The 26,419-nt window shown below is 40.3% G+C and overlaps 2 protein-coding genes across 3 annotated transcripts in view; one reads left to right on the top strand and one right to left on the bottom strand.

Annotated features, from left to right (window-relative positions):
• The window catches only part of MED12L (mediator complex subunit 12L), a 326,539-nt gene that overhangs the window by 118,510 nt on the left and 181,610 nt on the right, over positions 1-26,419 (top strand). The window lies entirely within an intron of this gene.
• Positions 846-24,320, bottom strand: P2RY14 (purinergic receptor P2Y14). 2 transcript variants are annotated; one of them, XM_029214005.1, is made up of 3 exons: positions 24,170-24,320; positions 7,665-7,769; positions 846-3,024 (listed from the first exon to the last, which is right to left on the bottom strand). In XM_029214005.1, exon 3 carries the CDS (start codon positions 2,996-2,998, stop codon positions 1,985-1,987), a length of 1,014 nt encoding a protein of 337 aa, XP_029069838.1. In that variant the 5' UTR covers positions 2,999-3,024; positions 7,665-7,769; positions 24,170-24,320; the 3' UTR covers positions 846-1,984. The 2 variants fall into 2 exon arrangements, with proteins under 2 accessions (XP_029069838.1, XP_029069839.1); XM_029214006.1 differs by lacking the exon at positions 24,170-24,320 and adding an exon at positions 23,593-23,671.

Genomic DNA, 26,419 nt, shown 5'->3' with positions numbered 1-26,419 from the left:
TTTAACAATATTAATTCTTCCAATTTGTGAGCAGCATACATCTTTCCATTTGTGTGTGTTGTCTTCAATGTCTTACAGTTTTCCAAGTACAGGCCTTTTACCTTAAAAGTTCTGATATGCAGTAGCTGTTATTCAACTCTTGCTTCACGATATCCTTATTTGCATTGCATGTTGTTTCCTGAAAAATATTGCCTTTCATATTTATGATTTGCTTTGGCACACTGGTTACAAAGGCAAAACTTGGTGCTTCTCATCTTCTTTTATAATTTCAGTTTCTCCTGTGGCCCAGTAGGGGACATATAAAACACCAGCATTTACTAATTTGTCCTGACCAATGGAAACTGTGAATAAACACAGCCACTTTCTTTTGCAAGTATATTTAGCCAAACAAATGCTATAGCAAGCTTAGTTTTGCCAGGCACGTTTATCACAGGTTTGTGATTTTGTTCTTTTTGGGAGAGGATATTTGACCCAGAGTTGGGAGCAGAGAGTTTTCATGAGGGTGGAAGGTGGATACAGAGTGTGAAAACCTCCTCAGCTCTTCCTCAGTTTAAAATGTGTTTTCTCAGTTTTGCCTAAAATCTGATGAGGTCCTAAGAACATATGAAATACTTGTTTTGAGAAGTCAGTGGCAAATAGAATTTCAAAAGTACTCTATGCAACTCCTTCCTGGGTACTCCTATGCCTTCTTTCTTTGTATTCTATTAGCATTTGTAATTGAGTGTACTAAAGAAGCCACCCATGTCTTGACTATGAGTAAATCTGGTAGTGTTTTTTGGTATCTTGACTTAAGAAAAAACTTGACACTATTAAAATTATTTTTTATTAGTACATATATGGTAAGGCTTGAAGTACATATATATATATATATATACACATATATATGAAAACATGACTTACAAAAATGTTTGAGAAGAGCATTTGAAAGATGGGCTAAATGTCTTCCAGCCAGTTAATAGCAGAGAAAGAACTGAGCTTTGATGACTCACAAGCCAGCAACCATATCCCATATCTGCACATATGAAATTCGTTTTTCAGAAAATATGATGTGTAAATTTTGATTTTATGTGTAATTTCTCACTCATTATTGTAAATTTTAGATTTTCTTTTTATCAGGTCCAGTTGCTTTCTAAGAAAACTGCTTTTCTCTGCTCCTAGGGAATAAAGTGTGTTGCCAGCTGGGGGTATTTGTGTGCATATGTCTTTTCTCAGACATCCTAGATTTTTTTCCCATACCATTGGACAGGGGAAGTTTCTGGCAACTTATGCCACTATCTAGATTCCCTCTGTAGAGTTTACTTAAACATATTCTAGCACCGGAACACTAGGCTCATTAAGCGGCTTAGCTAATCTTCATATAAAACATATTTAAGATGTATCTTATATCATCCTCAAAATGCTATCAGAGAAAGATTACATTTTTTGCTGCAATGTACAGAGTTTATATCTGCTTTCCTTTGAAATGCCATGAAATAAATCCGTGGGGGATTTCTTAAGTAATTTTTTGGGTGTCTGCTTATCCTGCTTCTTCTAATCAGAGAAGACTTGACTTTTTCCAACAAACAGGCCTCTAATCCTTTATCAGACTGTGTCTGCTTTTAAGCTGGTCTTTAATGACCCTGTTGAAAAGAATTGCATAATATGCCAACTTAATTCTTGTGTTTAGAAGAAGGAAGATGTCGTGATTGCTTCCTGTCTTCCTTATTGCTATCTAACGTGCTATATTAGCTGACCAGACTATTGATTATAAACTTAAACCTTCTATTTTGGTGGGATAAGATTAAATAATGTATTATCTTTTCTTTGATGGTACAAAAACAAGCATGGAAACTTACATTTTAGTTTTATTATTGTACTACATTGAATAGTAGTGCCTAGAGATGATACTTATTATCGTGAACATGCTTCTTCTTCATTTTCCTATATTATGTAATTGAAGATTACAATATGCATGCACAGACTGTATTCGAAAGGAGGTGGGCATTCACAAAGTATCTGTGCTTTCTTGTGTTATATTTCCCCTTTTGGTTTTGGAAGCTTCTGAGTCATGCTGAGCTTTTAATGGGATATGCAGTTTCTTACGTAAGATTTCTCTAAATGGATGGCACAGAAAGAAATAAATAATGGGGTCCAGGCATACGTTTGCAGCTGACAACAGCAGAGAGAATTCTTTCACGTAGAGCAGGATTTCTTTTGACTGGCAGCTGTAGTGGGTCTCTGTCTGGCTCCGAGTGTAGGGGATTCTGGCAACGTGGTAAGGCACAAAACAGACAAAAAACACGAGCATGATGCTGAATATATTACGGCTAGATTTCTTCTTGACCGAGACGGAATTCTTTCTGGACTTAAGGTGGGACTTAAAGATTTTCCTCGTGATAGCAGTGTAGAAAACGACTAAGGAAAGAAACACAATCCAGAAGACGGCTACAAAGATGTAGTTGGAGGCTTGGTGCCACTTGAGGCCCAGTTCATTCTTAAGGTCCATGCATTTAATGCGTGTGGCCTTCCTGACGCTCCGGTTGGTCAGGATCACGTTGGGAATGGCAAGCAGCAGTGTGAGGCTCCACACCAGCACCGACAGGAGTTTGCTGTAGTTCACGGACTGGATGAATGAAGTCAAGAGAGGCTTCACAATTTTATAATATCTGTCAAAGCCGACGAGCCCGAAGAACACGATGCTGACATACATGTTGACATAGAAGAGCACGGCCGAGACCCTGCACACAAACACGTTCAGCTGCCAGGGGCCGAGGCCCGAGTCTCCCAGGATCTTAAAAGGAAAAGTCAGGCTCATCAGGAAGTCACTGACGACGATGTTTTTGAGATAGACGATGAAACTCTTGGAGCTGGGCACGTAGAAGAATATCCACCCGGACACGCCATTGAGAAGGATCCCGGCCACGAAGACCACGAAGTACAGCACGGGGATGATTTGCTGGGTTATGAGGGTGTTCTGGGGGCAGGACCCCTCTGCAGGTGGGGCAGTGGTGGCATTCATCGTTGGGTAACTTCTGAAGGCGAGGCCTGGAAGGTGATGTGAAATAGTCACTCAAAGTGCAGTCACGACCTTCGAGTCATTTGCCGAGAAATAAATAAAGGGAAGGGCAAGAACTTGCCATGCCCAGCAAGTTCTTGAAACCAAGGTTTTGCTGTATATTCCTTAGGTACCTGTCTCTTCCTCCCTTTCACCTTCCCTTCCTTCCTTTAGAAAAGGGAAGAATGGAGTAGACAGATGACAGGAAAGAAAAATTAGAGAAGCAGGGCAGTCTGAGAACTGAGGTAATCATGGAGACCAGCGTTTCCCTAAAATGATAAAGGTTCCTGTACAACTCTAAAGTTCCAGGAATACTCATTTAAATATAGTCTCAAAGGTAATAAAGCTATAAAAACAGAGAATCTGTTTCATTTTATTCACAACTCTTCAACATATGAGGTTTAAGAGCTATTGACACAGACCCTACTTTTTAGAAAGCCTACCCTATGTATATTTTAGACATAGGACTATGTCTTACAAGCATACACGTCCAACTATAACTGGTATTTTTGGTATAGGATTATGGGTACCTTTAAAAGTTGAGATATTCTGTGGGGTTTTTCCCTATTTAAAAACTGATTTGCATTATTTTTATAAATTAGAAAACAAACAAAAACGATAGAAAGACCTTAAGCGTTCTGAGAAATGCTCCCCAAAGTGCATTCTAGATCTGTACTGTCCAAATGGTAGCCAGTAGCCATATGTGGCTGTAGAGGTCTTGAAATGGGGCCAGTCCAGATTGCGATGTGATGGAAAATGCACAATGAATTTTGCAGACTTAGTACGCAGATAATAATGTAAAATATCTCAATATTTTTAATATTGAGAATATGTTGAAATATTTTAGGAATATCCCATTAAATAAAATACATTATTAATCTTAATTTCACTTAATTTTACTTTTTTTAAGAATATGGCTACTGGAAAATTTTAAATTACCTATGCGGCTTGCATCATATTTTTATTGGACGACACTACCCTAGGTATTACCCAGAACCTTCTTTTGTTAGAGAATCCTGTGTAGTCTTCGCTGATGTTGGACATGATGATTTATGGCACAAGGAAGATTAGCACTCTTTTGAAAGATTATTTGATACATCTAAGAAAATGTCTACTGCCCATCTTATCTGTAATGTCAACATCCTGTTTAACCCTTCATCCGTTGGTCCTTGCCCTCAGGATAAAGTCCTAACTCTTTAACCCTGAGCTACCAGAAGTCCCATCTTGGTCTGATCCCTACTAATTCTACCTCCAGTGATGAGTTCCTGCTGTTCTGAACCCTTGTACCTCGTGTGTTCCAGGATTTCTCTCACCTTGGACCTTTGCACAAACTTGCATTTGTATGGAAGACTCTTTCGCTACCTTCTTGGTTGGCTAACTTCTCTTCATCCTTGAGGCCTCAGTTTGGATGCCACTTTCTTTAGGAAGCTTTGCCCTCCCAAGCCTTGGTTGGGGTGGATTGGGTGTGAGGTCCCTTGTATGTGTGCTCCTAGTTCTGTGCCTTTTCTTCTGTCATAGCACTTGTCTCTCTAGCTGTTTGTTTTTTGTTTCCTCTACTACTGTAAGCTCCTTCAGAGGAGAGAGACCATGTCATTTTTTTTTTTTTTTTACCATTGTATTCCTAGCATTACATTTAGAACATTAGATATTTAAAATATTTGTGAAATAATTAAATGCAATCTGGGAATATAAGACATGAGTCCCTGCTCTTAAGAAATTTACATCTAGTCAGGGGTCATGGGAAAGAAAGATTGTGGAGAACAGTGGGTTCCTTGAGGACAGAGAATGTATCTTGTTTATCTTTGTATTTCTGGTGCCAAGCATGGTGCTTTATACACAGTGAGTGAAGGGCTGTGTCAGTAAAATTAAGGAAGTGTGAGAAAGTAGAATTTGGAAATGTGGAATATGAGATTCAGTCACATTGCAAATAAAAAAAAAAAATCACACATGCAAACTTTGTGTGCTGTTTCCCCCAAAAGAATATGTTGCTTCTGTGTACTCTTCCTGCAAGCATATGGCAAAACTAGTTACATTTCTAGCAATTGATTTTGCCTGTCCTTGGACTTCCTTTGAAAGGAAATCTAATCCCCTGCCCACTTGGCTCTGATCATAATGGGTTTGTTTGCAGGTCCTCTGTGGCCTGTTTCATATATTAGATGGTAAGTGAAGGGGCCATGTTTTCTATTTTTAACTGTCCACTGTGGCAAAGAGTCTATATTTAGTAAATAATTGGTCTTGTCCCCTGATAGTAAGGTGCAGCTTAGTCTAAGAGCCAGTCTCACAGAGCTCAAGAGAATGCTCCCAGGGGTCCCGGTGCTGGGGACACAAGCCCTTCGGTCAGTGTGGTGCGGGGATCATGATGTGTATTCAGTAATTGTTGGATTCACTGGAGTTTAAAATATAAAATTTTTAAAAAAGCAGATGTGAATACATTTTAAAGTAGAGAGAAATATTAGCTATATAATATACAACTAAATACTGAAATAGTGAAGAATTTCCCAGAAATGATTTAGTGAGAGCCACCATTTCTTTCCTTTCCTTCTAGAAACCTGTATAAAGACATTTTCTCAGAATCTCATGACTTTTGTCCTTTCGCACTGCAATATGTTTGAATGTAGCCTGATGCCATGGGTCCACAACTCTGACCCTCTGGTTCCTCAGAGGGTCAAGAATCTGAGCATATATGCTTTGCCATGCACCTCATGCCTCCTCCTTTCCTCACTTTGAGGTTGGTGGAAGGGGCTAGCTAACCCAGGTAAACTTCTAGAGCCGGAGTGCCTTCTGAAATGAAATGAGTACTCAAGGCTTGCTTGGGTCTTTCCCTCCAAACGTCTTCTTGCTATTTTGGGCTGTTTTTAAGCAATGGCAGATCAGAGTCTCCATTTGAGACGTGTTGACTGGGGGAAGAAGCAGGGCATCACTGCTGCTCGTGCTGCTGTCTGGATGGATACAGCAGAGGCAAATTCAAGGCTCATTCTACGTAGGTAATGAGCTAATGGTAAATCTGAGACAATTTTAGTGGCAATACGCCCTTAAGTCTGTTTTTCTTGAGCAGTAGTGTTGATGGCAGGGCACTGTGGCCTCCAGGTACATAATTTATCATATTTGGTCCTGGTGACTCAGAGTGTGGCAGCCTTTTCTACAGTGATGGATCAAGAGATGTGTGGAAAAGGGGCTATCTTAAGGTATCTGCGGCAAGTGAGGCCAGTTATATATCGAGACCAAAAGGCAGGAATACACGTTAGATGAAAAATAGGACAAGCTGATAAAAGAGACATGTATTCCTTTGACCTTGTAACACCTGTCCAGTCTCCTCTCCTTGTCTTTAGTATAGAGGTGGTTTAATATCCCGATAGAGACCTACTAAAACTTAAAATCATTTCACAGATGGAGGAAATAGTAACATACGGATGCTGATTTTATACGGTAACGTAAAAATAAAAAGAACCAAATAAATCAGAAAGAAAGAATGTCTTGATGTGGCCCAGCCACCCTCCATTCCCTGCCCCAGGCTCTCAGCTGATTTACTATTTCTAAGCAGGTTGTCCCAGCCCATCAAAGACAAGAGACAGGCAAAGGGGGAGAAAGAAAGAGGAAAAGCACCTCTGGATGATCAACCGAAATAAGGGACATTCTGTGGAGCCAGTTTGTGGAAGTGTAGCCAGCCCTGCCCATGGACGTTACTTCTGAGATTACCTCTGAATTTCTATAGTGAAAGTGGTCATTATGTTAACCTTGAGGCTTCAGGTAACATAAGCACAGCTCCCTGAATTCTTGAGACTTCATTTAAGAAGGATTTCAAGATAAACCGTAATGGGGGGGAAAGAAATATATATATATACATATATATATACATATATATATATATACACACACACATAAAAGAAGAATGTGTGTGTGTGTATATATATGTATATATATATATATATATACACACACAGCTGAATCACTTTGCGATATAGCAGTAATTAACACAACATTGTAAATCAGCTATACTTCAATTAGAAAAAAATACTATAAGGCTTCAGCTTCTCTTAGGTGGAAATCTTCCTTGTTCCACAAATCCAGGTAAAGGAGAATGAAATGACTTGAAACGTTTTAGTCTATATAAACCGTCACTTTGGATCTTTGGTCACGTAATGGTGGAGTGGATCTATGAGACCAAAAGACAGCCGTTAATGTGTAATAAGAGCCTGTGAATTGCTTTCTCTCATCTTTTTTTGCACAGCTAGAATATCAATGGCAAAGTTTCATTTTAATCCAGATAGTGAGCGCTGTTGTTCCTAGTGAAATGTTAGGTCTCAGGATTGGGCTGCATTCGTATTTTCAGGTTGTAGAGTATTGCATATAACCTCAGGGCTCTCTCTTTGGGCAGAACTCAGTTGGTACAGGACCAGACAAGGCGATGCTCGCTCCGGAAATACAGTCATCTTAGTAAAAACATGCTGAGTTCATTACTCATCCTCTGTGTAATTACACACAGTGACCCATTTTTCTCTTAAAATGGACCACCTTCCACTGTTCTGTGTGCTGTAATTCTACTTTCTCTGAAGAAGGGAAGTTATTCCTTCATAATATTTTGATGAAATTAACAAAGCTCTTGATAACGGGAAAGGATTTGTTCACTTACGTTTTAAAACTTTTGTCTGATATGAGGTTTTCTTTCAGTGGAGTAATTTAGCCTAGTGGGCGCTTGTCATCTTGAAGTGGCCAAGGTGCTTCTTCGCTAATGATCCTGTATTGTAGGAGAAAAACGAAGATTTAATTAAGTTAAATAAACGCCAGAATGTTTTTACTGAAGAAGTATGTGTCGTAGCAGCGCACTTGCTTTTTAAATACAGCTTGTATAATTGTGCAATATTTCAACGTGCGTTTTTGTTGTTGCTTTACTGAACTTCGTTTTGGTTGTCACTATTGACGATTACTGATGTGATGTAAACCCTGTAAACCCTTTACTTGAGAGGATTGCATATGAAGTGTTTTTAGTTATTGGTTTCTTTCTCCCCACCCCCCACACACTTTATGGGTTCGGTTGCTCAAATCAGCTCATTTAAATTACTGAAGTTAACAATTGACCATTTTAGCTAGGAAATCATAGGCAGGCTTTTTTTGTTTCCTGGTGTTTTTTTTTTTTTAAACCTTTGTACCATTGACATTCTGGGTTAGATAATTATTTGTCATGAGGACTGTCCTCCGCATTGTAGGATGTTTAGCAGCATCCTTGGCTTCTGTTAGGGGCCAATAGTATCATCTCCCTAAGCTGTGAACAAAATGTCCTCTGGGAGGCCCGATTGCCCCTGGTTGATAACCACTGGTCTACTTATGCATGGACTTTGCCAAGATTAACATCTGAAAGCTATATTGTATGATAGGAAGAGGATAGGTTTGGCAGAATGGTGGTTGGGTTTGGTTCTGCCTCGGTCTAGGTTGTCACCTTTCTAAATTCTTTAAGGCAACCCTTCTCAGACTTTAATGCGCATACATATTTCCCAGGGCTCCTGCTAAAACGAAGACTCAAGATTCCATAGGTCTGGAGGTGGGTATAATGTTGATGCTGCTAACCCAACGAGTACTCCTTGAAGAGCAAGTTTTTTTGTTTTTTGTTAAAAGACTGTACGTAGGGGACTTTAATAAATATTTGGTGAGGAGGGTAAAAAAAAACCTTATTTTTCTTTGCTGTAGTTGGGACTTGAGGTAGGAAAAAATTACATTAAAAGGAGCCTGAAATCTAAGATTTTTCTTAGAGTTTACTCATTATAAATTTCATCATAATAATCTCATCCTTCTAGTCTGTAAATATAAATAGATATTTTATGGAGAACCAGTGGTAAAAAAAGCATATTTACCTAGAATAGCCCTAAAAGGTCATGAAATTCTCTTTAGAAACAAAACAAAGAGATTTAGTTCTCTGTGGTGGAATATTATATTTGATCCAGGTCAGTACTGAGCATGTTCTGGTCAGGAATGATATCTTCTAACTTCAGGGAACTGCTTACTCCCGGAGAAGGAAGGAGGGGCAAGGGATGCCATAGGGTGGTTGGACTTTAGTTGTATTTGCGGTGTTTCACCTCTTAAATTCTGAAACAATGATGCCTAAATATTACTATCAATTAACACGGGGCGATTAAGTGTATTGGTGTTAACCAACATTAGTTTCTGTACTTTTGTGTACTTGAAATAGTTCATAATTAGAAAACAAAAATGTATACGGAGGGACTTCCCTGGTGGCACAGTGGTTAAAGAATCCACCTGCCAATGCAGGGGACACGGGTTCGAGCCCTGGGCCGGGAAGATCCCACATGCTGCGGAGCAACTGAGCCCACGCGCCACAACTACTGAGCCTGTGCTCTAGAGCCCGCGAGCCGTAACTACTGAAGCCCGCGTACCTAGAGCCCGTGCTCTGCAACAGGGGAAGCCAGCGCAATAAGCCTGTGCACCGCAACGAAGAGTAGTCCCTGGCTCGCTGCAGCTAGAGAAAGCCGGTGCACAGCAATGAAGACCCAACACAGCCAAAAATAATTAAATAAATTTATAAAAAAAAAATTCAATAAAGAAAATGTATTTGGAAAATGAATTGCTTTCAAATCACTCTTTAATCAGTACCCACCTATGATGAGCATTTTCCTTCCTGTTCTTTGTTCAATTCTTATCTGACGACAGTCTGACAATTCCTTCTCTGTCCTTACAGTCCAAACATCAAAAACTTTGATCCGAGGTGCCCCAAGATCTTTTCATATGAGATAAATATTTGTTTCTAGATGATTCTTCTAACAATAGAAAGTAGTATAGATGTGTGTAATCATTGTGTACATTTCTAAACTTACTAAAGCCATTTTCTTATTATTGCTGCTTTTATCTCCCTTGCTGTAATGTGTGACTTTTTTTTTTTTCCTCTTTGTGGTGCCAATATGTGATATCCTAGATGGTTTCCAGAACAGTCATAAGGGTTGAATAGAAGGGGAATTTGTATATGGGGCTACTTATTCAGTCTTGTAGTCATATTTTATAACATTTTATGTTATTCAATACTTTATAACATACTTTATATTTTTAAAATAATTTATTCCTTATTAAGTATTTAAGTATTAATTACTTAGTAATTAATTATTAATACTTAATAAGTAATTAGGTATTAATTAATTCTTAAGTCTGCCGTCAGGCTTCTGGCCTTTCTTATTCTATGGTCGGTTGAATATTTTAGAATTTCTTGCATCCTCACTCTTGGTCCTGCCTCTTTTTCCCCAACATTGTGACTCCTTAGGAGTGGGTCAACAGAGTCCTCTGCTTCTAGGTCATAGACCTGTTCAAGGAGAAGTCACTTTAAGCATGCCAGTTTATTTCATGGAAGGGGGTCAGAGGGGAGGGAGGGAGTGTTGGGCAGAGAGAGCTGTCGGGCACATGCACCAAGACACATGAGAGGACAGCACAGCGGGGGGCACACGGATTGCCCAAGCTCTTGAGTGACATGATAGAGCCGTGCCAATCAGTTACTGTTACCACCATTTTGCAAATGAGGAAACTGTTGCTGAGAATGGTTAAGTAACTCATCAAAGGCGAATTGGGCACCTAACATGTGGCCAGACAGTATTCAAATTTATGTCTCTTCATCTCCAAGCCAGGTCTCCTCTACTCCCGAGGGAGCTCGGGGCAAGCGTGCTTTGTTTGTGTTCATGAGTATGTGCATGTATTGCAGGCCCTTCAGCATTTTTCTGGAGTATTGTTTTTAGGAATCGCTTGTCCAGTATTGTTTTTTGAGGGAAGGTGGACATGTGCGTGTGAGTTTGTGAGTATGTCCTTTGTGATCTAGGTGTTAAAGGTCTGCAAGCTGTGGATGCCTTCAGTTTCTCCAGGTAGTCTCTGGGTACCACTGCATACAGAAACTCCGTAACGGATGGTGAGTTAGTATGATGGTAAGCTGATAATGTATGCCCAAACCTAGTTTTCTACTTTTAATTCCAACCACTTCCCTTAAAATACTTTTAGCAGCACTCTTAGCAAAGTGCAAGACTGGCACCTCCTCGAACCCGGGTCAGTCTTCGCATCTTGTGGTGATGCAAGCAGATCACGGGAGCTGGGGGAGAGGGCGAGGTATGGCACAGATGCCAAACTTCTGGGGCCATGGAAATGGCTACCCATCCTAGCCTCCGTACCAGGAGCTGCATCTGGATTGTCAGGATAGGTTTTGAGGGATTTTCCACCTACAATCTTTGGTATAGCCCAGGGTTTCTCACCCTTGGCACTACTGACATGTTTTTGAGTTCCAGTTCTTTGTGGGTGGTGGCCTGGTGCATCGTAAGATGTTTGGCTGCATCCCTGGCCCTATCCACTAGGTGCCAGCAGCACCCGTGACTTAAGACAAGGAAAAATGTCTCCAGACATTTTTTTTAAATGTTCCCAAGTTGAGAACTACTGTAATAGCCCCTTAATGGTAGTTGTATTTGGTATCATTTTGATACAGGAATAGAATTTTGTCAGCTCTCTCATTGGTGCTAAACCTGAACTGTATGTTGAGTAACTCAGCAGCGATTAAGTAATTCACATGCTTAGGTCTTGGAATGTGAAGTGGGCTCTCTTTACAGCTCTGTTGGAATAATGGGCAGACAGTGCAGTATAATGGTTAAAAGCATGCATGTTGGATGTAGTGGACCTTGGTTAGAAATATGGCTCAATTTCTTAGTAGCTGTGATATTGGAATAGTTACAGAGTGCCTCCATGTTTCTGTCTTTACACCTCTAAAGTGAGAGGGTAGTAGTTGCTACCTCACAGGGTTTCTATTCCTATAAGAATCAAATACCTGGTGCCTGGCAGTGTATGACTCAGGGGAAACGTTGGGGGTTCAGGGAGTGACTCAGCTGACAGTAGACGAATCGGAGGTCCCTGGGACTCTCAGCCGGCCAGGACTTCCCCTGGGTCAGGCTCCCACGGTGTGCCCTACTTCCCCACGTTTATTTGAGGTTGATGTTCTTCTGCACTGAAACGCAGGGCTGCGGTGTGCTCCAAACCTCCTCGGGAGTCTGGCCCAGCAGTGCTTGCCTCGGGGAAGCTGGGGGAAGGCCATTCTTCTTAATGGTCCCTGGGTTCTCGTCACAGGAAGCGGCACTCAGCAGCAGGGAGTATGAGTGAAGTCCAGAGCGTTTCATGCACTTACTTGGCAGTCCACACAGGCCTGCATTTTTGACGTGAGTGATGTAAAGCTGTGAAACTCCTGTCTTCAGAGTTTGGGGAACTGATTCCTTTCTCTATCTGGACTTAGATTGAGCTGTTAGGATTCCTGACTTAATTTTTTCCAGCCTGTTCTTCTGCAGCATTGTTTTGGAATATGTGGTTCTATTCCCTGGGGTGAGGCAAGGAAATGAGCCTCTGACCTCTTTTTGCTTTGCTGAGATGGTGTTTGCGTTTCTCAATCAGGCGTGCAGTACTCAGTTCCTCAGATCTTGGGGCTTAGGGCCTTAACGCATATCCCTTTGCCAGGGGGCTGGGGAACAGATTTTCATTTGTGAGGAACCAACAACTTTACTTAGCTAAATATCAGCCAGGTATATGTTTGTTCAAGATTGAGGCTTGCACATCCCAAAGGAAAAGAATATAAATACCTAGAACTTTAGGTGGGAGTGGAAACACTACGGAGAAGTGATTCTCATACACTTTAAAGCCCAAAATTCATGTACTTCCTACCTGTTGGAGGAATCAGTAACCTTTGATGCAATAAAATACATTGTTACACTGACTTATGAATTGGGAAATGCTTTAAGTGAATTTGTGTTTTATTAAACACAGCATATGACAATGAAGCAACTACATGCATTTCAAAATGAGTAGGACTTAAATGTGAAAGATGCATTTTTATGCAGCTTATAGATGGTGCTCAGAGTACACATGGAAAGAAAGACCTTTGCTTTTTATGAGTCCGAGGCCCATCCCAATGGGATCCATTGTTGAATGTAAGTGTCCTCTTTAGATCAATACATTTGTGATTGTTTCACTTTTCATATGGATTTCAATATGAGTCAGTCATATATGTTTTGAGAATGCTATCTTACATCTTATCGTGCCCTATGGGAGCTATTAGATGCCATTTCATTATTGCCTCAGAGGTAATGTCCGAATGTACGGAATCTGATAATAAGAAGTGCTCCTTTCTATCCGTACCATGAATTGACTTTCATGCTCATGACCTGCTTGGACCAGGACCAGCTTTATTTTACTCCATGGTGGGGGTTTTTTTTTTTTCTTTCTTTTTTTAATTGCAGCCTACACTGACTTCCTTTCTAATCTTTCTTTATACGTTGTTGCCTTCCCCTTTTGTATTTTCAGGCCCGCTCTCAGTCTAGAGGCTACTTTCCTTCAAGGTATAAACCTCCACAAGTTCTCAATAAAATTTGTAGGTCTTGAAGTCCTGATACCCTAATAGCTATAAACTTGCTCAAGCCATTTCCAACTTTAAATAACAAAAGTAAAAAATCCTCTGTAGGTAGAAAAGTAGCAATCTCCATTATCAATGAGATTATCTTGTTTCTAAGTATCACTACCCACTAACAGGGACCAAGGCTCCTTGGGGAAATGACTGATTTCAAATCAGGCACAGGGAAAGGTGAGTTGATACCTTGCAGGCAAAAAGCAAGGAAGTGCTCAGACCAATGAGGAAGTGTTAAGGGGGGAAAAAAAAAAAGGACATGGGAGCTGACTTGGTGGCACTTCTAGATTCAACAGTTTGGATATCAATAAGAAGGACAGTAATAGATGAAAATACTTTTAAAAACAAACCAAATTCAAGAGTTGATAGTGATATTAAAAATACAGATGAAAAAGGGAGGATGAAGACAGGGACAAGCTCTTCTTTGTAGAAGAATGTCAGCTAGAAAAGGTAGAAGGAATGATAGAATTAGAAAGTCAACAGTTTTCAACCTCAGTGTAATAATTGATTCAGGCAACAGTCTTCAGTGTTTGTGAAAAGTCTCTTGGCGAAAGGTTGTAGGAGAACAGGATGTTCCAATCTAAAAGCATCACTCACAGATCATTTAGAATAACAAAGAAAAAAATGGTACCTTTTCATCTGGCGGTCACTGAATGATTGAACTTACCAAAAACGGGATAATTCGATATTTTGCCTCTCAATATGACTCAGTTAGATGTACACAACCTACCTTGTCAAAAAGCTAATCATGGATAAACAATTGGACAAATTCAGAACATGGATCATTCTATAAAACAACAGCCCAGACTCTGTAAATAAATCAATGTCATGAAAAGCAAACAGACATGATGGGGTGGGCGGGAGCAGTTCTAGATCAAAAGAGGCCAAAGAGAAATAATGTGCTGTGTGAACTGTGATTGGTGGCTGGGGGCGGTGGAGGGTAGCACTATAGAAATTATTTTAGGGCACTTGTGTGAATCTGAATACAGACTGTATATTAGATGGTGTTATTGAATTGTCTTAATTTTTCTAGGCATGGTAATGGCGTGGTTAACTAGGAGAATATTCTTAATCTTGAAGTATTTAGGAGGGAAGGGTCATGATTTTGTGCAATTTATATTCAAAATGGTTTAGTAAAAGAAATGTAGTAGAAAATTTAGTAAAAGAAATGTGTGTATACATGTACTTTTCTGCTGGTATATGTAACTATATATGTATACACGTGTATATATATGCATACGTATATGTATGTATCGTATGTGTGTGTATTGGTTTTGAGGGAAGGGTCCCTAGCTCAGTGCCTGACACGTAGCAAATGCATAACAGTCCCTCAGACCTCTCTGCTACCCTCCTTACCTTTGCTTCTCATTCACCTCTGGGAGTTTCTCTGCCTGTCCTTAAATTGGTGTTTCTTACTCTGTTTCTGGCCATCTTCTCTTCTCATTCTCCCCATTCTTCTAAGCCAAAATAATCTTTGTTAAGAACATTGCTTAAAACTGTCATCTATAAGACACACTTTTCCTTTCATCTATCGCTTATGCCTTTGGCTCCTGTTATCAGGATAGCGTTCTTGGTGTTGGGAAACCTGCCCTTTTAGGGCCCAGAGTCTGGTGGTTCTGGCCTCTGAGCAGCCTCCTCTCCCATCCGCACTGGGCACCTCCGTTTCCTGCGGTTCTTCTGCGTCTCCCACAGCCCCGGACGCTGCGGAGCCTGGCTGCTGCGCCTCCAGCGCTCCCGCTGTTGCCTTGTCACCTCTTTCCCTCTCATCACATCGTACAGCAGTAACTGCCGTCCGTGGGGAACTTTGCCTGGTACCAGACACAGGCAGTGGTAACTGCTCTTAAAAATACCTTTGCTTTTTAATGGACTGCTTGATACCTTGAAAAGAATTTATGCAAAGAAACTAACGCACAACAAAAAGACCACAGCGCTGACTTGAGACCCGGAGCCTCACCAGTACTCCAGCTTCTCCCTCCTCCCTCCTCCCTGGGCTGTGCCTTCCTCCACTGAGAGGGGATCCTGACCTGAATTTTGTGTTTCTTATTTCCTGCCTTTAAACATAAATGATTTTAAATCTATAGGAACATAGATTCCATTGTAAAAATTGTTCATGGTTCATGGTGTGTGTAGTGTTCCAGGACTTTTTTCTTTTTTTATCCCCAGCTCAGCATTATGTTTCTAAAGGAATTGGAAAGTTTGGAAAAGGAATTGGAAATAGTTGGAAAAGATGAAGGTTCACTCACCCTATAGCTGAGCATTTTAATTCCTAAGTATATGCCCTAGAAGTCTCTCTTCCAGAAGCATACCAAGTATGTATGAGAATATCCACGTACAAGGATGCTCATAGAAACACTGTAATGGCAAAAACGTAGAAATAGCTCAACTGATTATTAACAGGAAAAAGGGTTAAAAAAATTTAGTGAACTTTTGTGCGGCACTGAAAATGAACGAACTACAGCCATGCACTTTTAAATCCTCCAGTAGACCTCATAAGACAGAAGTAATCTCATATTATAGTTAAGGAAACTGAAATCTAGACAGCTTGAGTAACTTGTCCAAGGTGTAAGAACTGGTGTATTGTAGAACTGAGACGTGGGTCCAGGTCAGTGTCATTCTAAAGCCTTAACTACGAGGGAATATTGTTTCCTGTTGACAAGTCGTATTTTTATTAGCTTGTCTGTTCTACTGCATGGAGAGAGAGCTTTGTATTTTCATCTAGCTCAGCAAATAGTTCATAGTAGAAGTTGCATGAATTTCTGATGAATGACCTAAAACATTGTTATTTTACCTAGGAAGAAAGCTGTGTAAGGGAGCTTAGTGGCGTGAACAAGTTCTGAGATGGTAACCAGAGCACCTACAATTGAAACCCAACTCTTTTCAAGCCCCCAGTGGCTGTAGCATCTTACCTGTATGCTCTTACCTTGGTTACGTGCCTCCCCTCTAGTAGGTGGCTAGGAGAGGCCTGGCAGATATAATGTCAGCATAACTTGGATTATTACTATCCCACATTCCTTATCCGGGGGCCACAGTTGCTCTCCTGGTGGACAACAGAGGCCTCTCATCAGCTGTGTGGCTTTTTTACCTATAATATGAATCTGCCCAGCCCGCAGCAGCAAAAGTGCCAGCAAGCTTGCTTCTGTCTCTCGAATGTCCCTGACATGGTCAGCCTGTGGGGAAGTGCAGGTATGTTTGTGTGTATGGGGTAGGGGTGTAGAGAAGGCAAAGTAGCGGATCTTTGTTCCCTTTGGCAAGTAAGCCAGTACGTGTCACGAAACATCATTGTGCTGCTTGGTGTTTTGGCCCAGTGAAACGAAAATTGAAAAGAAAAGCAAAACTTAACTGCCTAGCTACCCCCTTGAGCTTTTCCTTGCCTGCCATCCAGCGCTGGACAAAGCTCTGAGCAGGTACATTCTTTTTCTCTGTCCCAGATAAATCGTGAAAGGCTTCTGTTCCTTTGTAAACTGGCGGGGGCTCTTGGCAAGGGTCTACAGACATGACCACAACCAGGTTTTGTCAAGCAGTGCGTAGGAGTAGTAGGAATACCCAGGTGAATTTGCTTTCACACTGTCACCACGGTGATGTTGACACCCACTTCTAGAAAGGTGAACCTCACTGGGGCAGAGGTGCTCGGAGCCCTGGCCTCTGTCTGTGGCGTTGTCTGTCTCTAGCATCTTACTGTGGCTGCCTCATATTGGTCTCTGTTCAAGCGTCACCTTCTCAGGGAGGCCTTCCCAGTTTACGACACCTGACACAGCCAGGAGCGTAGGCAGCGCTCTACACCCTCTCACCATGTTTTGTTTTCTTCAGAGTGGTCTTCGTTATTTAAAGTAGTGTTTATTTTTCAATTTATTTCCTCCATCATCCCTCCATCCCCCCCCCCCCCATTCCTACTACGCTGTGAAGGTAACCTTCATGAGAACAGAACTTATTTCTCTTGTTCACTGTTAAATTAGTGCCTGGCATATAGTAGATGTTCAATAGATATTTACTGAATTTATGAATGAATCTATCTGTGCAACTTTGGTCAAATTAAGGACTTGATTTACTTAACTGTCAAATGATGAGTCTGTTCAGGACCTCAGAGTTTTACAGTTTCTATGTGCGTAATAGGTTAAAATGTATAGATATCTTTTAAATTTGTTGGTGCATAAAGTTGGATTCACCATAGTCTTATATAACCATATGGCGTATTCTTAGCACGCAAGGTTCATGCAAGGTTGACTCTAAAATTTTTATTTTTATTTTATTTTATTTTATTTTTTTTTTTTGCGGTACGCGGGCCTCTCACTGCTGTGGGCCCTCCCGCTGCGGAGCACAGGCTCCGGACGCGCAGGCTCAGCGGCCATGGCTCACGGGCCCAGCCGCTCCGCGGCATGCGATATCCTCCTGGACCGGGGCACGAACCCGTGTCCCCAGCATCGGCAGGCGGACCCCCAACCACTGCGCCACCAGGGAGGCCCCTATTTTGTTATTCTTAATTACGTTAATAATTTCCCTCAAACTCAATAACCAAAACAAAAGCCAAGACTTTGACAATTATGAGCTGCATGTAACTGAATTCTCTTGCTTCCCACATGCCGTCTCTCTGGCCACCATGCACCCTGAACCCCATTTGTTTCATTCTCTCGCGGTTTTAAGTTGTTTTGTTACATCTGTATGTATTCCTAAAAGTGTGTTGTATGTATATGTGTGTCTGAAATTGTGATTTTAAAAGAGACATATGTAATCATTTAGCGATTTAGGTCATTTGAATTTAGATACCACGTGTTGTCCGTGCTGATTGATGAGCACTGTTGCCGTAATTCACGTGTTTTGGTGACTGTAAACATTCCGTCGTCTGACCGTGCCATGGTTCATTCCTTCAGTTTCCTATGTTTGGGATGTTTCCAGGTTTTTGCCCTTCTGAACCATGCCAAGGTACATATCCTTGACGTCTCTTGATGAACATGTGAAAGAGTGTCTTGTGTGTATAAATAGAGGATTTAAATTGCTGGATCATAGGTATATGAACGTTAAACTGTAGGAAATAATGCCAAACTATTTTCCAGAGTGGTTGCAAATCCTCTGTGGATACACATCTTCTTCAATGTTTCCTATTCTCGGATATAAAATTTTTTGCTTATGAAATGTTACTACATTGTGGTCCTGATTTACATGTCCATGATCACAGTGATACGGGCATCTCTTCATATGCTAATTGGTTATTTCCATGAAATGTCTAGTCCTATCTATTGCTCATTGTTCTTTTGGGTTGTTTGTACTATTATTGATTTGTAGAAGTCCTTCAAATATCGTTGATACCTGCTTTGTTGGGTATATGTATGGTGAATAGCATCTCCCAGATTGTAACTTGTCCGTTTTCCTTTAAAAGTATATTTTGATAAACAAAAGTTATTAATTTTAGTATATTCAAATTATCAATTTTTTCCCCCCCAAATTAGTGCTTTTTTGTATCAAAAGAAAATCTTCCTATGTCAAAGTCTCAACTGAGGTGGCTTCTGGTTATATTGGAGACACTGAAGAAAGGACCCTGTAACAGGGTTTGGCTTTAAATATAACAGAACTATAAAATAGCTAAATGCAAATTTTGCTCAACAGACCTGCATCCTGCCCGTGCTAGAAACAGCATTCAGGTAGTGGCTCCAACTTTGCCTTTCTTTTTTATTTTTTAACATCTTTATTGGAGTATAATTCCCTTACATTATTGTGTTAGTTTCTGCTGTATAACAAAGTGAATCAGCTATACATATACATATATCCCCATATCCCCTCCCTCTTGCGTCTCCCTCCCTCCCACCCTCCCTATCCCACCCCTCTAGGTGGTCACAAAGCACCAAGCTGATCTCCCTGTGCTATGCAGCTGCTTCCCACTAGCTATCCATTTAAATTTGGTAGTGTATATATGTCCATGCCACTCTCTCACTTCGTCCCAGCTTACCCTTCCCCCTCCCTGTGTCCTCAAGTCCGTTCTCTACATCTGCGTCTTTATTCCTGTCCTGCCCCTAGGTTCTTCAGGACCACTTTTAAGATAACGGTTCTTACATATGGTCTGTGGAACCATGGAGTCCTTGACACTCTTTCAGGGGGGCCATGAGGTCAGCCCATTTTCAGAAGAATACTGACATGTTGTTTGCCTTTTTCACTCACTGTGCTGACATCTGTAGTATTGGTGCAAAAGCCACAATGTGTAAAACAAACCTGCTGGTACTTCAGCACAAATGAAGGCCATGTACCCAACTGTCTGTCCTGTAGTCATTGCCTACCTTACATCCATGCAATCTTAGTAAACAAACAAAAAAACAACAACACAAAAAATAAAAAGCTAAGTTAACTTTACAGTGACTGTGTTGAAGTAATACATATTGTCCATTTGATTAAAATGTGTGTCTTAAATATTTCATGTGACATTGTAGGAATGGTTCACAAAGCACTTCTGTATATGATGGTTGTCTAGAGGAAAAACACTTAAGTTGCGAGTTGAATTAGATGCTTTCTTCATGGAATGCACATAAACTATAGCAGTTCATACTTGAGTATTTGGCAGACATTTTCTCAAAATTGAATGAACCGAGCCTTCAAGTCAAGGAAGACAAATAGCATTACTTTGCAGTACTTAGAATGAAATCAGTGCCACTATCAATACTATTTTTGATGCTACATAATGGAAAGTATCTATACGTCAAAATTCTGGATGAATATACCTCTCCAAATGACCAAGGATTATATGATATAAAATCTAGCAGGGGTAAAAGATTTCTTCCAAGACCAAGTTACACTAAAGGATTTTAATGTAACAGAAATATTCATTGATATGAATTTAGTTTCTACTTTGCAAACAGCCTTTAAGAAACTGCCACTTTTTGAGTTTTGGTGTGGTACCAAAGAAGAAAATCCAGAAGGCTATTAAAATACTTCTTCCTTGTCCTGTTATATATCTGTGTGAAACTAGGTTTTCTTCTGTTTACTTTAACTAAAAGTACATTTTAAAACTGATCCAATGCAGAAGTGGATATGAGAATTTAACTGTCTTAGGCCAGATGTTAAAGAGATAAGCAGAAATGTAGGATAGGGGCTTCCCTGGTGGCGCAGTGGTTGAGAGTCCATCTGCCGATGCAGGGGACGCGGGTTCGTGCCCCGGTCAGGGAAGATCCCACATGCCGTGGAGCGGCTGGGCCCGTGAGCCATGGCCGCTGAGCCTGCGCGTCCGGAGCCTGTGCTCCGCAACGGGAGAGGCCACAACAGTGAGAGGCCCGCGTACCGCAAGAGAAAAAAAAAAAAAAAAAAAAAAAAAAAAGTAGGATAAAGCCACTTTTCTAACTAAAACTTTTGGAGGGAAATATAATTATTTTTCATAGAAATGTATTATTCATGTTAACATTTGATGCTATTTTTAAAGCAAATTAAATATTTTATGAATTTCAGAATTTAAATTTCTGATATAGTAAAGATTGCTAGGTATAACAACATAAAAGCTCTTTGGGCTTCTCAGTAGTGTTCAAGGGATCATGAGACCAGAAGTTTGACAATTCTTGGCTAAAATGTATTTTGCTCTATTTTCTAATAAGGTTTTTTGGGGGTTAGTTTGTTTATTTTAATATGTCAGCTCTTAATCCGTCCAATATGTGGCCTGTCTGTAAATTCCAAAAAAAAAAAAAAAAAAAAAAAGACACCAGACCTTTATGAAGAGTGATTAAATGAAAAAATGTGTATAACTTCCATCTCTCATTGTAATTCCTACACATCAGATATCTTTCTTTCTTTCTTTCTTTTTTTTTTTTTTTTTTAGGTTTTTGGTAAGGTTGTCTATTTGGTTATCCATCCATCCACCAAACATATGAATTAAGCAAATAATACCTCTCATGTCTTCCTCCCACCCCTTTCTGTATGGGACCACGACCTGTGGGGCTCATGGGCCCTGACCCAGATCTCCACGCTTCCTAGCTGTCAGGCCTACTGTCCTGGCCTGGAGGGACCGGCCTCTTTGTTTACAGTGGTCACTGATGGTTAGTTAGTTGGCGCTCAGTAGACATGTTGACAGGTACTCACTACTTGGGTACTGACATGGTGCCCAGTTTTCTGTTGGAAGGACAGGAGGTAAATTGGGAGAAGTATTCGTTTCCCCTTATTTTATGAGTTCTTTGGCTCCATGAGTGTCAGAATCAACTCAAGAAATTTCCTATGGGATTTTTACTCTTGCCAGTACTACCTCTAACTTTATAAGTTACTGGCAAGGAAGAGTGAGGAATTCCATTTTTACTGAGTAACTCTTAAGGTGCCTGGTATTAGCATGTCTCAGTTAATATCTTAGTAGCTCTTTGGGGTGACAGATGGAACAGAGGTAGATCAAAGAGGCAAAGGAGCTAAAAAACAAAACAAAAGGTAGCTCAAGCTCACAGTAGATTCAAATTCAGCTGTTTGTCTGCAAAGTGCCTGCTTTTTCGACCAGGTAAAATTGCCTCTCTAAAAACTTGAGTCCCAATAATATTGACTGTTTCATACAATGTGATTCCTACCATTATTGTGTGAGTACCTAGTTAAGGGGCAGAGCAGTCCTGCACACCCTTGCATCTTCAGCTTTTATTTGTGTATAAATCATAATTTTTATTGGACACATTTATCTCCTTAGGTCAGAGACAAGATGGGGTAGGTGAAAGGGCATTGGATTTGAGGCCAGATGACTTTTTCCTTTAAATTCAATCCTTGGTCTTTATTAGCTGTATTATCCTATTTGCATCACTGAACCTCTCTGGACCCCAGTTTCCTAATCAGTAAAACAGAGGAAATGATAGAAGTTCTTTCCCAGCGTAATTTGCCTGCTGGAAACACCCAGTTTTGATAACAGAATCTGTGCGAAGCCTTTAAAAGCAGAGGAGTACCTATGGGGATAATTAGACGTACTAGGTCTCACTAGCATATAAAAATTATGTAAATTATTGATGTTTCCCTCGCCCTTCGACTTCTGGGGCTACCTTTTAAGACTGTTTTCTTTTTTATTAGGATGAGTCATAAAATTGCTGATATTTGACTATTTTTTATCTGCAGAAAATGTCCATTTCATACGGTTAGGTTAATGCTGATACATTTAAAATAGTTTTTAGTAAAATTACACATGAACAGTCAAAATAAAATCTATATCGTTGTACCAGAGGGCATAGGGCAAAAAGTAAAGAAGGCTTAGATCTTGGTTATGTTTTACAAACCAAAGTTTTACTCTGGATTTTTCTTTCTCACGCTATCTGATGGCACGTGTGAATCCCTAGTAGCCAGTGAAACGTTTTGTGTTGAAGAAGCACTGAAGGCCACGAAGCATCTTCCCCAGAATGGGTGGGTCTGATACCGAGAGTTGGCCCGAATGGAGGAAAGAGGAGTTAGTTGCAAATGCCAGTCTCTTCATTTTAATTATGTTAAGTGTGAGATCTACCTATATGTCTAAATGTCTACACTGTGTATAAATAGATAGATTTTCTCCTGTGAATGCTTTCTTTAAGCGGGGAGAACTGGCAGGGAGGTGGTAGGTATAAAAATGAATGAGAGAAGACTTAAGAGGTTGCTGTTTCTCCATTTAGAGAGTAATTTATTAAGAAGGACGTCACAACTTATAACAAATACTAAATTTAGTGATTTTTAAAATTTTCGTTGGCAGAGGGGGGGAGCTGTTTGTCGTTGGTCAATTATGCTCTAAACCTCCGCCTTCTTTTGGTTGCTTTCAGTTGTAAATTCTTACAATTTCTCCAGTAAATGGGGCTCTTTAAAGAAAGATATTTTCTTTTTGGCTGGGAAATAAACTGGAATGGATTCTAAGCACAAATTAAGTTTTACAATTATCTATTAGTTTAGCACAAATTAGGTTTTAAAATTATCTATTAGTTTAGGTTCTATGGAATTTACTACTCAAATTTCTAGAAAAACAAACAATAGAAGTTCCACAGGTTACGTCCCTTGTCCCTGCCATCCACAAATTAAACTAAAAATGCTACCAATGATTGCTATTTAAGTGTTACATGAAATCTCAGAGGAAGAAATCAGAAGTTAAGAATCAAGGACATGAAAATCAAAACTTATAAGACACTAATAAAAGCTAGAACAGCACCTATAAGGCTTATTTAATTCCTGTTTTTTCCTTTGAAAATCAATTGTGACTCACCGTTAAATCCACACCGGTAGCCCAGGCATTTACCGTTTCAGAGAAGATTTAAAATGCTTCCTCTCATGAAGTATTTCACTTTGGTTTCAGTTTTCAGTGAGGTTGTGTCCTTTTGTGCTGTTAAACCAAACCTTCTGTTTTTCCCTCCAGCATTTTAGTTCTTTATTGGACTCCCTCAGCTCTGAGGGTTACATCATAACCCAGCTGTATTTATGCCCATTACCATATCCCAAACTGATTTTAACTCAGTATCCACATACACACAACACTGTCTTATATTCTACAAGCAGTAAGATTACAAATTGTTTAAAATAGGAATTTCCAAAAGCCTATGCAGGAACTCATGAAAGAAAATTGTGCTTCATGAAATTAAAAAGAACATTTACAGAGAAAAGTTAATTGGACTTAGTTTAGTCTTTGAACCTGGAAAAGTCAAATCTCACCTGCAAATCTGTCACTCTGTTCATTCAAAAAAAGAATTTAGGACATTACGAGCACAACGAGCCGTTTTACAATGGAATCACGAATATTTAAATCTTTAAATAAACCCTGCATTGGATGGGCTTTTCTTACTTACCAATTTATCCAGTCTCTTATGGTCTCTGAAGGCAAGACTGGATCAGCCACTGAGCGTAACATCTGATGTTGGGGGAAATCTACTTTGCTTTCTGCCTGGACTGCTGGTGTTGACCAGTGGGAAATGCTGCATTAGCTCTCAAACCAAAACATTTAAAGTGCTCTATGAAATGTTGACATCTCGCCAAAGGCTTGAATGTCAAGTACCACAGATGTCCAGTCCTCTTTGGAGCCCAGCTGTACTCTGTGCTTCTGTGAATTGAATCTGATTTGTGCTTAGGGTGACACATGATCCAGGCTTGACCAAATAGTAGCTGGTATGAAACTGGGTACCAAGAGAGAGGAGAGAGCGACCCGGTAAGCCAGAGCTCCAGCCAGCAGGAGGCTGGATCATTCCCACGCCTGGCCATGACCTCTGCCTGTGGCGCTGTTGTAAGAATAGCTTCTGTATTTATTGGGAAGTATTTTCAAGTTGTAATTCACACGGCTTCACCAACTCCTTGAAAACCGTTGGAAAACCAGAAAAAATAGTTGAGAGTCAACCAGACCAGAACATTTCTCACTTTCAGGGGAAGGAGTGGGGAGGCTGTGTAAGTAACATGTTCACCGGAGCGTCTTGACCAGCAGAGGGCAAGATCATTATCAAATGAGATGAGAGATTGAAAGGACCTCAAAGCTCTCTCATTTGGACTTGGGTGATTTTCCTCTCTAGCCTCACCCTGTTCTGGGTGTGGGGGGAGGACAGACGCGTGATGCCTGCTGGTGCCCGGCCTACTCCAGGTGTTATCCTCACATATTCCCAACCTGGATTTCGTGCTGTTGGGTCTCCTAATCTTTCTTCAGGTTTCCCTCTCCTCTTAAATTTGGTTTTGTTTGACCCTAATTTCTGGATTGTTTGCTTATTTAACAAATTGTTGCTGGGATCCTTTACTTTTCTTACATAGTTCTCTGGATTAATGCAGTCACGATGCATCTCTTGGAGGAAGAGCCCAAGTCTCCCATACTCTGTCTACTTTATTTATTTATTTATTTGGGGGGGCATGTTTGGATAATTTCTTTTTCATTGGAGTATAATTGCTTTACAATGGTGTGTTAGTTTCTGCTTTATAACAAAGTGAATCAGTTATACGTATACATATGTTCCCATATCTCTTCCCTCTTGTGTCTCCCTCCCTCCCACCCTCCCTATCCCACCCCTACAGGCGGTCACAAAGCACCAAGCTGATCTCCCTGTGCTATGCGGCTGCTTCCCACTAGCGATCCATTTTACATTTGGTAGTGTATATATGTCCATGCCACTCTCTCACTTTGTCCCAGCTTACCCTTCCCCTTGCCCGTATCCTCAAGTCCATTCTCTAGTAGGTCTGCGTCTTCATTCCCATCTTGCCCTTTGGTTCTTCTGACAATTTTTTTTCTATTTTTAGATTCCATATATATATGTGTTAGCATAAGGTATTTGTTTTTCTCTTTCCAACTTCACTCTGTATGACAGATTCTAGGTCCAGCCACCTCACTACAAATGACTCAATTTCGTTTCCTTTTATGGCTGAGTAATATTCCATTGTATATGTGTGCCACATCTGCTTTACCCATTCATCTGTAATGGACACTTAGGTTGCTTCCATGTCCTGGCTATTGTAAATAGAGCTGCAGTGAACCTCGTGGTACATGACTCTTTTTGAATTATAGTTTCCTCAGGGTATATGCCCAGTAGTGGGGTTGCTGGGTCGTATGGTAGTTCTATTTTTAGTTTTTTAAGGAACCTCCATACTGTTCTCCAGAGTGGCTGTATCAACTTACATTCCCACCATCAGTTCAAGAGGGTTCCCTTTTCTCCACACCCTCTCCAGCATTTATTGTTTGTAGATTTTTTGATGATGGCCATTCTGACCGGTGTGAGATGATACCTCATTGTAGTTTCGATTTGCATTTCTCTAATGATTAATGACGTTGAGCATTCTTTCATGTGTTTGTTGGCAATCTGTATATCTTCTTTGGAGAAATGTCTATGTAGGCCTTCTGCCCATTTTTGGATTGGGTTGTTTGTTGTTTTGATATTGAGCTGCATGAGCTGCTTGTAAACTTTGGAGATTAATCCTTTGTCAGTTGCTTCATTTGCAAATATTTTCTCCCATTCTGAGGGTTGTCTTTTCGTATTGTTTATGGTTTCCTTTGCTATGCAAAAGCTTTGAAGTTTCATTAGGTCCCATTTGTTTATTTTTGTTTTTATTTCCATTTCTGTAGGAGGTGG

This window comes from Monodon monoceros, unplaced genomic scaffold (assembly GCF_005190385.1).
Source record: "Monodon monoceros isolate NGI ecotype Baffin Bay Population unplaced genomic scaffold, NGI_Narwhal_1 Super_Scaffold_11, whole genome shotgun sequence".
Lineage (NCBI taxonomy): Eukaryota > Metazoa > Chordata > Mammalia > Artiodactyla > Monodontidae > Monodon > Monodon monoceros.
Note: the sequence above shows the minus strand (reverse complement) of the source record. Positions and strands in the feature narration are given on the sequence as shown.